Source organism: Bos mutus, chromosome 7 (assembly GCF_027580195.1).
Source record: "Bos mutus isolate GX-2022 chromosome 7, NWIPB_WYAK_1.1, whole genome shotgun sequence".
In the NCBI taxonomy this organism is placed as follows: Eukaryota; Metazoa; Chordata; class Mammalia; order Artiodactyla; family Bovidae; genus Bos; species Bos mutus.
In genome coordinates, this window is record NC_091623.1 from 74,224,186 (window position 1) to 74,238,876 (window position 14,691).

Sequence of the window (14,691 nt, forward strand, 5' to 3'; positions counted from 1 at the left end):
AAAAAAAAAACACGACACGTTAAATAGTTAACAAAATAACTGCTAGTCTCTTTACCGAAATTGGTATTTGACAAACAACCATGTTGCAACGTACAGTTGTTTCTCGGTTTCCAGGACACCAAAATTTGCAGATGCTCAAGTCTCTTATACAAAATGGGGCAGTATTTGCATATAACCTATGCACATCCTCCCATACACTTTAAATCATCTCAAGATTACTTGTAATACATACTACAATGTAAATACTGTGTAAATAGTCTGAGAACTTTCTAGAAATTTTTTTTCTGGCTATTTTTGATCCACGGTTGGTTTAATATGCAGATGCAAAACCTGCGGATGTGGAACCCATGGATATGGAGGGCTGACTGTAATGAAATCTGTAAGCTGGATAAAAAGAAGCTTTTTTAAATATATTCAGCACATAATGACCTTTAAAATTCTGTAACTGTGAGCTTCATCTACATTATGATTTCCCTGAAATGACTCTCTATAATGAAAGGAATTATATAACCAGGTCCATTCTCTAGGCAACAAACAGGGACTCTTCCCAGTGCAAAAGAATACTTCTTTCCAGGGGAGGTCTTTGAGGTCAGTCTTTGAGGTTTGACCAACTCAGTGGACATGAATTTGAGCTCCAGGAGACAGTGGAGGACAGAGGAGCCTGGCATCCTGCAGTCCGTGGAATTGCCAAGAGTCAGACATGACTTAACAACTGAACAACAACAAAAATGATCCCATGACAACTCTTCTTAGCTGTCTCCTTGCACAGTTCTCTAGCAAACTTCTAGTTGGACTAGTTTACTTACTGCTTCCATGGAGCTACCAGACTCCTCTTGATTATCACTAAAGTAACTTTGTTTTTGAAACCATCCTTACTTTTGGTTCCAATTATTTGGTTCCAAAATGAGTCAGTTTCCTTGGGAAGAGCTTCGGAGCTATTATTAGAGCCTGCCTCGGCCTCCAGGCAAAACCTCTGCGCCACTGCAACAGAGATGAGGGCAAGGACAGTGGCCCACTTCTCTCCAAGTGACATCCTCACTTTATAAGAAGGGGACTGAGCAGGAGTAGGAGCTTCTGGTCTTCTCAGCTTGCCTCTAGCAGCAGGGAACCCTCATCCTATGATGGGGCAAGAGTTATCAGAGCCCTAGTATTCTTAGCATGCCATCGTAGAACAAAACTCTCCACAGTACAAGTGGGGGCTGGGTGGAGGAAGAGAACCCCATAACTTGCAGCCACTTTTACCTGTAATAGAGCTTCTGCTTCACAAGATAGGGAAGGTAGGAGTGGGGAATAAGAAAAATGAGTGGCCTGCTCTGCCTAGGAAGATAGCGTGGCCCTATTCTGAGAGCTGAGGGCAGAGGTGAAGGCCAGGTTAAACTGGAGTAAAATCCAAATTACAAAATATTTTTAGGAAAAATATTGTTTGGGGCAGATTTTGAGAACTCAACAGTAATTTGAATTGTTTTATACATAAGAAATATTCTAGACATTTAATGAGTGAAGATTTTCATTTACACCAGGATCTCTTGTACATGTTAGGTTTTTCTAAAGAGTTCTGGGTGCAGACAAAGTTTGTATAAGTAAAGGTATTCCAGTAATTATCTCTTGTACATTACACTTACCTCAGCCTGTAACACATATAACGTGTTATATATTAAAATATACAAATATAAACAGCACTTCAAATCCAAGAACATATTCTGATTCAAGGAAGTTTAGATTACTAAAGCCCTACTCTATAAAATTATACATATAGTAAGTTCAAAATACAGATAAGCATCCTTAATGACACACATATGTCATTTATGAAGTCGTAGCCTACCTTGGCTTTGTCTGATGTCCGTTTTCCACCAGAGCCTCCAGAACCAACAACAAAGATGGAGAACTGATTATAACATATAAGTTCCTCCCCAGAGTAAGTGTAGACTGAAAAGTAAATGAAAGAAGAAAGAAAAGAAGTTATTGTCAAAAGATATAATCAGTTAACCAATACATGATCAGCAATACCTGTAAATGTTTCAGAAACAAAATTCAATTACTAAAAGGTTTTGCAATTTAAAGACACCCAAGTTTGGGTTACAGAGCACTCATTTTAATCATACACACTACCAGTCTCTGGAAGGCAGAGAAAGGAAGATCTTGACAAATCCTTTCTTATCTATGGAATAGCAGTTCCTCTACCTTCTTCTAAAACTTCCCAACTGCCCTTCATATTTCAGTTCTCTCCTTCTTGAACTTTTCAGACAATTCCACTATAAAAAGCAGACTAACACACCTGAAAAGATTTTTTACTAAGTATTAGAGAAATGAAAATCAAAACTATGAGGTAGTACCTCACAGTGGTCAAAATGGCCATCACTAAAAAGTCTACAGATAACAAATGCTAGACTGGGAGCGGAGAAAGGGGAACCCTCCTACACTGTTGGTGGGAATGTAAATTGATACAGCCACTATGGAAAACAGTATAGAGGTTCCTCAAAAAACTAAAAATAGAATTGCCATATAATCCAGCAATCCCACTCCTGGGCATATATCCAGAAAAAACTGTAATTCAAAAATATACATGCACCCCTATGTTCATAGCAGCACTATTTACAATAACCAAGACATGGAAACAATCTAAATATCCACCAACAGATAAATGGATAAAGAAGACGTGAGATACACACACGTACACACAAAATGTGTGTACACACAAAATGGAATGCTACATAGCCATAACAAAGAATGAAATAATGCCATGTGAGCAACACAGATGCACCTAGAGATTATCATACCAAGCAAAGTTAAGTCAGAGAGAGACAGACAAATGTCATATGATATCACTTATATGTGGAATGTGAAATACAAAACAAATGTATGTATCTACAAAACAGAAACAGATTCAGAGATACAGAGAACAGACTTGTTCTCTCCCTAGGGAGAGAGGAGGTGGTGAAGCGATGGCTTAAGAGTTTGGGATTAGCAGATGCATCCTATATACAGGATGGATAAACAAGGTCATACTGTATAGCACAGGGAACCATATTCAATATCCTGTGATAAACCATAATGAAAAAGAATATGAAAAAGAATGTATCTATGTATAACTGAATCACTTTGCTGTACAAGAGAAATTAACACAACATTGTAAATCCACTAAAATTCAGTAAGATTAAAAATAAAATGCAGATAACCACTCTCTAAAATTTTCAAACATTCTGCAGAAGCCCTCAATAGAGCCTAAAATGTAAAAGAGGAAATAGCAAGAATGAAGGTATAAACTTCTGGAAAGCAGGATCATGACTCTTTTGCTCATATCATACTCCCAGCAATTAGAATAGTACCTGGGACAGAAAAAGCACCTAATAAATATGCATTAATTAATGAATCAATGAACAAATGACATGAGTGAGCACATTAGTGAATAAGTAAGCAAGTAATAAATGATAGATAGCTGTTCCTTTTACTACTGACTACTATCCTTGTGAGAGTTTGAACAGCATCTAAATCTCCAGCTCTGTAAAATTAGGAATATGCTTTTGAATAACATAAGGAAAAATATAATTAGGACAAAAATAAGAAAAGCCATGGTTATTTATATTTAAAATAAAACATTCATCTTTATTACACAGAAAATTGGATATCTAATTTCATCTATATTTTATCTACAAATTCTAATACATTATTATCCATTGTCAAGCTATAGGTAAATAAATGGAGTAGATCAAGAAACAAGAGTAAAAACTAAAGCTAGATTACCACAAAACTTCACAGTGGTACGTTACATTTGATAGAATGGTGGGAAGATTAAAAGAAAACTGGGAGAACTGTAGCCAAATGTTAGCCAACATTTGAAATGACAAGAAAATACAAATATCTAAAAAAGAAGAGGGAGAAGGAAGAAGAGGAAAAGCAGAGAGAAAAGATTCATGTTCTATGTGTCTATGGTGAAATTTTAACAAAAACATGTAATAGGAAAATACTTACAAGCATTAAAAATGTTCTAAATATATTATTAAGTAAAACAAGGCAAGTTTCAAAACAACATATTCAGTATAACCTCTTAGGTATGTATTAGAACAAAATGATAAAACCTATATTCCAAATACCAGATTACTATTAAACTTTCCACTGATATTTCCAAAATTTTTGATAATCTTTCTTGGTTTTGTTCTTAAACTTTAAATGATAAATTTTAAGCAAGGTGTCTTTGGCTTATGTTTAATTATTAGTATTTCAATATTTATTAAACTACTATAACCTTTTTTTCCACCGCAAATAAAATGTGGCTATGGTGTTTGAACCACATTATGAGTTCAATACGTCTGAATGTGCAAGGTTAAAAACCTAACTACCACTTATAAGAATGATTCAGGAGTCAAATAGGTTCCCAGTTCCAAAGAGCTAACATGCAAAAGAATATTTATAACACAGCCTAATTATCAATTGAGGGCTGTCTTTGTATTCATTCCTGCTAAAACATACTCCAGGAAGCATAATTCCCCACTGTGTTCACTAGACCAGCCACATTTCTCATCTCTACTTTGGTTATGTTGTCACAAATCCCCTGAAATGCCCCACTCTCCCCTTATTTTCTAAAAGAGTTTGTAAATTTTTAGAATGCTAATCTTGCTTTCTCACAAATTTGAAGATAAATAGAAACTTATTTATCAACTTTACCATATGGTAAAGTATACTGCACACAAAGGCTATCAATTTAACAATATTATTATAAGAACTGGAAATTAGTTACCATCCACAAGAATTACTAAACCGGATCCTTTATCCAGGATATCAGCAACCATTGTTTCACATCTTAATTTTCCTAAAATGGAAAGTAAAAATAATAAATGTATAATAAATAAATGATACTGTTTTAAAAGCCATAAGTAATATATTATATGAAAACATGAGAGAATTTAACATAACTTCAACTGGAATATCAGCAAACTAAATAAATGCATGGTTTAGAACAATTTTCAATATGATGCTGAGTCATAAACATTAAAAGCAATCATAATGCCTGAGTTAGCAAATTTGAAATATTAGTAATTCTGATAAATTAGGTGGAAAAAAGTAACAATTTTCAATCATTTAATTAACATTTGTTAAGCAAACAATCAACACCATTTACTCTGTTCCTTATTGAACCTTTATTGGCTTCAATGAGACAATGTTTCCTTCTAACCACTTTGTTCTTTCATGGACTCTTCTTTTCATTATTTAATTGGTGACTTCTTGATGGATTATCCCTGTTTGAGAGTGAACCCATAATCTTTTTTTCCAATCTGTTTCTCTTTTGTTCGCTACATGAATGAATGGTATTATCCACCCAACTGCCATGGCAGAAACTTCAGCATGACGCCTGCCTCATAAATTAGTGTCTAAATGTGACAAGACTTGAGTAGGCAGACATGGAGAGAAGTCAGAAGATATAAAAAGTTTTTTACTTCATCCTGAAGTCTACGAATAGCCATTTGGGCTTTTTTAATAGGGAAGTGACAAAAACACTTGCATTTCAGAAATAATATTCTGGCTACAGTGAGATGAACAGATCGGAGGGGAGCAAGAATGGAGGCAGAGAGAACACATGGAAAGTGAGAGATAATGGTGATCGAAATGAGGTAGACAGAAATAGGATCCTAAACGTACTGAAGGGAGAAAATCAAAGATCTTGGTACCTGCCTGGGTGTGAAAGATGATTAAAAAAATAAAATAATGCTGAGGTTAAGTAGGTTGCTGTTGCTTTCATCTCCTAAGTTGCTTCTGATTCTTCCGCGTCTGTCTTTCCACCACCACCTCTACCTAAGCTGCCATCATTTTATTTCAACTACCACAACAGCCTTCTAACTAGTTACCTGCACATTCACTCTGACCAACTTTAACACATGCTCCATATTATGCCTGATGCTGTTTTTTCCCAGAGTTAATCTGATTATGCCACATCCTTCTATGTTAAGTTCTAATGGTATCGAGCATGTTTCATCTGTACTGTTTATTACATATAGTTGTAATTATACATTTATTTGTGTACTTTTTTTTTATTATAGCCTGCCTTCCACAACAACTAGGTTATATGCTCCAAAAGGGCACAGTCCAGATTTGTTTCATTTTCCATTTATTCGTAACCCTAACAGAAAGCCTAGATGTTAGGAAGCAACTGATAAATAGCTGTCAAACTACAGATGATATCCCAAGATAATCAACTCCATGTTTAAACAAATACCAAGCCTACTCCTTTAACATCCCTACAGTTTCTCCACTTATATCCCTACTGATGCCTACAATCCTTTTCAATCAACCACATTCTCCAACCTAGATTATTACAAAAGTCTCTTACAAAATCTCCTTCCCTCTATCTCATTCCCTTATCAATCCAACCATTACAAACAGGAGCCAGAGTTGATGCTTTCTAAAATTCACATTTGATCATATCTCTCCTTACAGTCCTTCAGTGGTTATCTATTGTCTTTAAAATAAAAGCCAAACTTCCTCACATAACCACACACTGCACACTGCCTCAGATAAAAGGAACTGTGTAAAAACAGGGTGTAATACCAAACTGAAGACTCGAATTGAGATGGTAGAGTAGGAGGACACAGAATTCACCTGCCACACAAACTCATCAAAAATACACCTCCACTGAAAATTAAGTGGAGACTAACAGAAAAACTCCTATTCAACCAAGACTATAAGAAAGACCCACAGGTAATCAGGCAGGAAGTGAGGAAAAGCAATCAGGTAAGGACCTGTGGGAGAGGACTCAAAGGAAAAGGGAGATGGTATAGGGAGAGACCTTCCTGGGGGACTGAGCAATTTAAGCCACATATTGGGTGTCCAACAAAGGGAAGACAAGCCCCCATGGCTGACTGGAAGGCCACTGAGACAAGAGGGTTATGGGAAGCCTGGACTCCAGGAGTGAGTGAACACTTACTTATTCTCAAGGCAGGGCAGAGAGGGCATACTGAAACCACCTGGGTGGCTGACTGGTTTTCTTCAACTGCTCTGGTCCCCAGCCTGAGCTGAGGGAACACTCCAGCACCACTCACATAACATTATAGCTCCACAGTCCAGGCTGCCATGATCAAGGAAAAGGCTCAGCTATAAGATGCTATGGACATCCAAACCCTAAGTGGCATCTGAACAGGGAGGGGGAAGCCATTACTGGTGACTGCACAGGGGGCCCAGATCTCTGATGGTGGCCAGGCCAACAAAGCCCTTGCCCCAACCCTTACTGAAATACCCATACCAGCTGCTCCTGCTCCTCTACTGAACCTCTCTGGGGCAAGGATGTCGGTGCTTGAAGTGGGAAGAGCACACACTTAAAGGGAACTGAACCAGCTCAGACCCAACCCTCAGGGCTTCTGCTCCAGCAATTAGAGATCTGCCCCTACCCCTATGGGGGGGTAGGGGGGGACAGCAACTAAGCTAAGGCGAAGCACCACCTAACATCCGACTCTACTCTTCCATCTCCAGCCCCACCCCCTACAAAGGTGATATCTGTCAGCACACCCTGAAGAAAGACCTAAGTTGTGCTCACATCAAATCCAGCTCTCCCATCAAAGCCACTGGGCACCTGCAGACTGTATAGGGGCATACCCACAAAAGAAAAATCATAAGTAATTGTTTCACCTAATTTCAACAGAAAAAGAAATAGATAAGCAAAATGAAAATACAGAGGAGTCTGTTTCAATTGAAAGAGCAAGAGAAAATTCCTGAAAAAAACAACAAACGAAACAGAAATAAATAATTTACCAGATAAAAAATTCAAAGCAGGAATAATAAGAATGTTAACTGAATTAGGCACAAGAATAAACAAATATAATGGGAGTTTTAACAAGGAACTAGAAATTTTTAAAAAGAACCAATCAGAGCTGAAGAATAGACTAACTGAAAAGAAAAATGCACTAAAAGGAATTAACAGCACACCACCCTTATGGCAGAAAGCGAAGAACTAAAGAGCCTCTTGATAAAAGTGAAAGAGGAGAGTGAAAAAGTTGGCTTAAAACTTAACATGTACAAAACTAAGATCATGGCATCTGGTCCCATCACTTCATGGCAAATAAATGGGGAAACAATGGAAACAAGACAGATTTTATTTTTTTGGTCTCCAAAATCACTGCAAATGGTAAGTACAGCCATGAAATTAAAAGATACTTACTCCTTGGAAGAAAAGCTATGACAAACCTAGACACATACTAAAAAGCAGAGACATCACTTTGCCAACAAAAGGTCCATCTAGTCAAAGCTATGATTCTTCCAGTGGTCACGTATGGATGTGAGAGTTGGACTAGAAAGAAAGCTGAGCACCGAAGAATTGATGCTTTTGAACTGTGGTGTTGGAGAAGACTCTTGAAAGTCCCTTGGACTGCAAGGAGATCCAATCAGTCCATCCTAAAGGAAATCAGTCCTGAATATTCACTGGAAGGACTGATGCTGAAACTCCAATACTTTGGCCACCTCATGCAAAGAACTGATTCACTGGAAGAGACCCTGATGCTGGGAAAGATTGAAGGCAGGAGGAGAAGGGGACGACAGAGGATGAGATGGTTGGATGACATCACAGACTTGATGGACATGAGTCTGGGCAAGCTCTGGGAGTTGGTGATGGACAGGGAGGCCTGGCGTGCTGCAGTCCCTCGGGTCGCAAAGAGTTGGACACAACTGAGCGACTGAAGGGAACTAAACTGAGGTGATACAGAAAAACACGTACGTGATCTAGAAGATAGAATATTGGAACTCACTCAATCAGAACAGTGAAAAGTAAAAAGCAGAGAACATTTTAAGGGATCTTTGGGTAATATCATGCACACCAACATTCCATTAGAGGGGTCCCAGAAGAAGAACAGAGTAAAAATTTATTTGATGAAATTTGGCTGAAAACTTCCCAAGCCTGAAGAAGGAAACAGACGTCCAGGTACAGAAAGCACAGAAGATCCTAAAGAAGATAAATCCAAACAGACCCACACCAAGACATACCATAATTAAAATGGAAAAAGCTAAAGAGAAAATTCCAAAGGTAGCAAAAAGAAAAAGAGAGGGTCATATACAAAAGAATCCTCATAAGGCCATCAGCTGATTTTTCTGCAGAAACTTCACAGGCCAGAAAGGAGTGGCATGATATATTTACAGTGCCAAAAGGGAAACCTACAACCTAGGCTACTCTTCTCAGCAAGATTATCCTTCAGAATTGAAGGAGATATAAAAAACTTTCTGGATAAGCAAAAATTAAGAGTTCATCAATACTAAACCAACCCTAAAATAAATGTTGAAGGGTCTTCTCTAAATAGAAAAGGAAAGGATATAACAAGAATTAAGTATAGAAAAGGAAAAATCCCACTAGTAAAGGCAAATATATAGGAAACACAAAGGAAATATAGGAATATTTAGGAAATATTTAGCAAATATATAGGAAATATTTAGAAAATATATAGGAAATATAAAGGAAAGACAGAAGCTCAAATACTTAAATAAGCTAGTACAAAGATTAAGAAACAAAAACCTGTAAAATCAAGTATGACTACAACAATAAGTAGAGATAAACATGAAGATGTAAACTATTACATCAAAAACACAAAGTGTGGTGGAAGGGAGTAAAAAATGTAGCTCTTTTAGAATGTGTCTGAAAAAGGACTAGTTTAAAACAAATATAGTTATAGATCAACATATATGAATTCCATGGTAACTGCAAATCAAAAACCTAAAACAGATACCCAAAAACAAAAGAGAAAGGAACACAAGCAAAAGAAAAGTACAAAATCACAAAGGAAGAAAATTGAAAGAAAAAAAAAACAGGGAAAACTACAAGAACAACCAGAAACAAGTAACACTAACAATGAAATAGAACTATTCAGCCTTAAGCCATTAGAATCTTATAATTTTTAATAAAATAAAGTTGTTTAGTAGCTAAGTCACGTTCGACTCTGTGCAACCCCGTGGACTATAGTCCACCAGGCTCCTCTGTCCATGGGATTCTACAGGCAAGAATACTGGAGCAGGTTGCCATTTCCTTCTCCAAAATAAAGTAAAAAGATTTAGAAAAAAATTAAAGTACAATTCTAGTTACTTGCTAACCTCTACGTTATATAATATGAAATGATACTTTTTTTGTGTTTCACCACCTTATGCGGTCAGCATATAAATATTCTGACATCAGAGCAGCAACACAAAACAAATACATCAAATTAAAGTGAAAAAATGAGAAGCTCTACTGAACAAGTAAGATATAACTGAGAAAAATAAACTGATTATTAAGACAGACTTGATTTTACTTACTCTAAAAGAAAATATGAAAAAGTTAATTACAAAACATCCTGTATCTTTTAACATTCTTTGCTTTACGAAAATCAGTACCAACACAAATACCTGAGAAAAGAATGAAGAATCCATGGGACCGATTATACACATCCATGACTGATTATACACAATCACTAAGTTTAAGATATAAAAAGAAAATGCTCCTTTCAGTTGTTGATCAGATTTTAAGTAGTTTTTTGAAGTAATTTATTAAATAAAACTATTTGAATAGGATGATATTTAAGTAACCAAAATAAGTACTAGTTAATATCAATGTGGGGATTCCTGGTGGCTCAGCAGGAGAGAATCCACCTGCTAATGCAGGAGATGCAGGTTCAATCCCTGGGTCAGGAAGGGCCCCTGGAGAAGGAAATGGCAACACACTCCAGTATTCTTGCCTGGGAAATTCCATGGACACAGGAGCCTGGCGGGCTAAAGTCCTTGTGGTTGCAAAGAATTAGACATGATTTTGGTGACGAAACAAAAAACATCAATATACACTAATGGTTGACATGCACACAAATAACTTACAATAGAATTTATTTAGTCACTTCTCTGCCAGTTTAACACATTGACACAGTTTGGAAGGTTAGTCAGAACATAAAATTATGGTATGATGAAGAACTCACCTGCTCTGGGAATTGGTTTATATAACTCCAAGTACTGCTCCCCATGAAGAATCTACATTAAGGTAAGCAAAATTTTGTCAGTAGACTTCCTTTCTCCATAGGCTCTTCTGTGAATACTGCTACTCCTAAATGGCATTTCACTGCCCACTTGTTCACATGACTACTTCCCCCAAACTATCTATCTCAGTTTGGCTCTTATTCCTTAACTATATTATTCAGAAATCATCAGTCCCCCAATTTAAAGACTATCAGCTCTCTGGAACAGAGAAGACATACTGTCTTCTTTCTTGACATTCTTAATCCTTGCTGAGTGATAATCGTGGATTATTTGCCATGGAGACACTAAACTCAATATATTCCCAGGGCTCATCATCGTGCTTGGAACATACTGGGTATCCACTACATATCTACTGAATAAAAATAAACAAACTGCTCAGTACTAGTAATTTCAGGTGATACCTGGCAAATACAAATGACTCAGCCAAAACACAAAGATAAATATTAAAGCCATGGTTACAGTAAAAGCACTATCAATGTCAACATTCCCTTAGTGTTATGTCTTACAAATTACCTACAAAGAGTAAATACTAAAGACCCTGTGTAATTTCACAGCCACATTAACCTCAATTTATCAAAACAAGAATATAAAAATATAATACAGGAAAACAAGTGAACAAAAAAAAAAAAAAAAAACCTGACCACATATCCAAATGACCACACTCCACTGCTGTGGGACAGTTTAATTCCCAGTCTTCCTCAGAACCCAGAAAGGAAACAGAATGGGGAGGAGGATAGTGATGAGAGGACAAATGAAGGATAGCCTCAAAATCACATCTGGAAACAAGGTTGGGAAGACTGGGATTCAAATCCCAAGATGGCTATCATTTCCAGTCACAGATTTTGAATACCATTCATGATGTCCAATTCCTTTCAATTCCAAGGAAGAATTGTGAAATATCGGCTTTAATTGTTTACAAGGACTTTATCCAAACAGGAGAACTGTATGCAAAAAATGCCATGGGAGAGTGACTGAAACACCAAACTGCTTGGCATCTATTTCTCGCCTCCCTCCCAACTCCATCAAATAATAAAATAAGTGTAGATTCTCATGGACTCAGAGAAGCAATATACTAATGATTCTCTAGTAAACGGGTTCTCCAATCAATCAAAATCACAGAAATCAGTTTAACTACTATTCAACAGTTATCAACTGGGTTTATGACCTGAACCTTACTTCAAGAAATAAAATATATCCTACCTCAAAAACCTCACAATTGTTTGCTCCTTTCTTCTTGAAATACCTTATTCACTCTGCTTCTCAAATACCACATTCCCTGTGGTATACCTCACTCAGTCTCTATCTTCCCAGTCTCTCTTTCCTTCCCAGTCTCATTCCTCCCATTCCTTCCTTTTCATTCATTCCTTCCATCTCATTCCTTCCCAGTCTCTCTTGTTAACTCCTCCTCATCTTGTCAACCTCAATTCACCACAGGATCTCCAAAGTCAGGATTTTTGCTACCTATATTCATACACTAGTGATTTCACCTAGTTTCATGTCTTTAAATCTTATTTAAATGCTAAGAATCCCAGGAGGGCCATCCCCCAACCTCTAAACTCATATATTCAACTGCCCACTTTGTATCTCCACTAAAACCAACTCCTGATCATCCCCACCTTAAAGTAACTGTACACATCTATTTTATTATACATAGTAGTATGTCATATGTAACTACCATACATATTAAATGTATTGAATATAATTAATTATAAATCATACATAGATAGGAGAAGGCAATGGCAACCCACTCCAGTACTCTTGCCTGGAAAATCCCATGAACAGAGGAGCCTGGTGGGCTGCAGTCCATGGGGTCGCTAAGAGTCAAACACGACGGAAGCTACTTAGCAGCAGCAGCAGCATAGATAGATATATATGCATATATATCATCCCAGTTAACCAGACCAAAAACCTTCATCCTTGACTCCTCTTTCTTTCCATGCACATCAAGCCTTATGCTAGAATTACTATAATAGACTTCAAACTGGTTTCTCTGCTTCCATGCTTGGCCCCCATATAATCTATTCTCTACAGAGGAGCAAAAATGAGCCTGTGAGTGAACATAGCCGGATCATATCACTCCTCTGTTCAAAGCATTACAAATGGCCTCTCATATTAATCAGAGTATGAGCTGAAATTCTCAAGTGACTACAAGGCCCTCTTCTCCTATCACTACTCCCTTGCTCATTTACAGCTGTACTGACCTCCTTGCTGTTCCAAAAATAAGCTAAGTATGCACCTGCCTTGGGCCTTTTTCACCTATTCTCTCTGTTTCATACACTCTTTCCTCTTGCTCCTTCATCACTATGATCAGGTAATGATTACCATACAGAACTTACACATAAGGAAACTGAAGCTTAGAGAAGCTATTTACTCTTGGTCAAATAGCAACTAATGACAGAGAGAGAATTAATAACATTATGCCAAGGTTGCAGGACTGTACATAATTGTTGTTTTCTTCTTTTTGCTTGCCTTTTCAACTGCCTACCCTTCTGTTCTTAAAAAGAAAAATCAAAAGACATGTTAAATCTTTATTCTTGAATCAACCACTACATACTATTGCATTAATGCACCACACACACACACACTAATGTGACATTTATCAATCATATTTAAAGAAACAGAAAAACAAAATAAAGATTTCTTATTATGCATACCTTTGCTAAATTGATTGAAAGCCCAGGAATCTCTGCTAATCCTCCATTCATTATAGATTTCTGAGCAAGAATAACTCCAAAGGTTGGCAAACAGGAGAAATCAGAACTCCCTTCATAAATAAATTTCATATCTTTTGGCTCCTTGATTGATGCTCCCACTCCAAGGGCATACATAATAGTGTCCAGCTCCGCATAGGAAGAATATAATGGAGGAAATTTATGACCAATAGCTCCAGCCTGTGGACCAATTGTAGAAAATTATTTTTTCACTGATATTCTTACCAAATTTTTAACTTTTCAAAACTATTAACTGTTACATATTTAGTTTTGTAAATAGAATGGTATTTTAGTGAATTTGATGGAATATGTTTAATTACATTTGATTTTTTAATAAAAACAATTAAAAACATGTGGGAAAAGACTTCATTTACAAATAAGTACTTTCTTATTGCCTGCTTCTTGCTAACAGATAGGATATCTCATTTTCAACCTTCCTGTCTCTGACGATGGAAAACCCTATTAATTCAGTGATTGTTAGCTACTCAAAATTATAAAAAATAAATTTATTATAAATAGGAATAGTGAACGGCTCTATAAACTCTATTATATAAAAGTCAGTATAAACAGATGAGCAAAACACTGCTTAGTGCTTATTATAAACTAGACTCCCTCATAATGGTTTGAGTTAAAATTAGATTTTTACCTTAAGTTGTTACCCAGGACTGTTCTTTATCTAACTAGATATTGTATTTTTCTACTTAATGATGACCTGCCTAGCTAATTTATGAAGCATATTAGGTTATAAAAGAATGATGTCCAATTTTTGATCACTTTCATTCTAAGCAGGAGTCAACAAACAACAGGCAAGACTTAAGAATGATTTTTTACAACTTTTAAGAGTGGTCTAACAAAAGAAAAATAAGATTATGTGTCAGAAACAGTATATGGTCCATCTAGCCTAAAATATTTACTATCTGGCCTTTAACCAAAAAGTGGCCCAACAGAGTAAAATCACATTTATAAACTGATCATATTCTCAGAGTTAAAATTAGATTGTTTATTTTATCACTAT

General features: G+C 36.5%; 1 protein-coding gene across 1 annotated transcript in view; it reads right to left on the reverse strand.

Annotated features, from left to right (window-relative positions):
* The window catches only part of HSD17B4 (hydroxysteroid 17-beta dehydrogenase 4), a 99,328-nt gene that overhangs the window by 30,807 nt on the left and 53,830 nt on the right, over window positions 1-14,691 (reverse strand). Inside the window, exons 13-16 of the mRNA XM_005890853.3 lie at window positions 13,620-13,856; window positions 10,908-10,959; window positions 4,736-4,807; window positions 1,823-1,926 (exon numbers count right to left, since the gene is read on the reverse strand). Coding sequence (XP_005890915.1) covers window positions 1,823-1,926; window positions 4,736-4,807; window positions 10,908-10,959; window positions 13,620-13,856 — 465 coding nt within the window. The remainder of the gene's footprint in view (window positions 1-1,822; window positions 1,927-4,735; window positions 4,808-10,907; window positions 10,960-13,619; window positions 13,857-14,691) is intronic.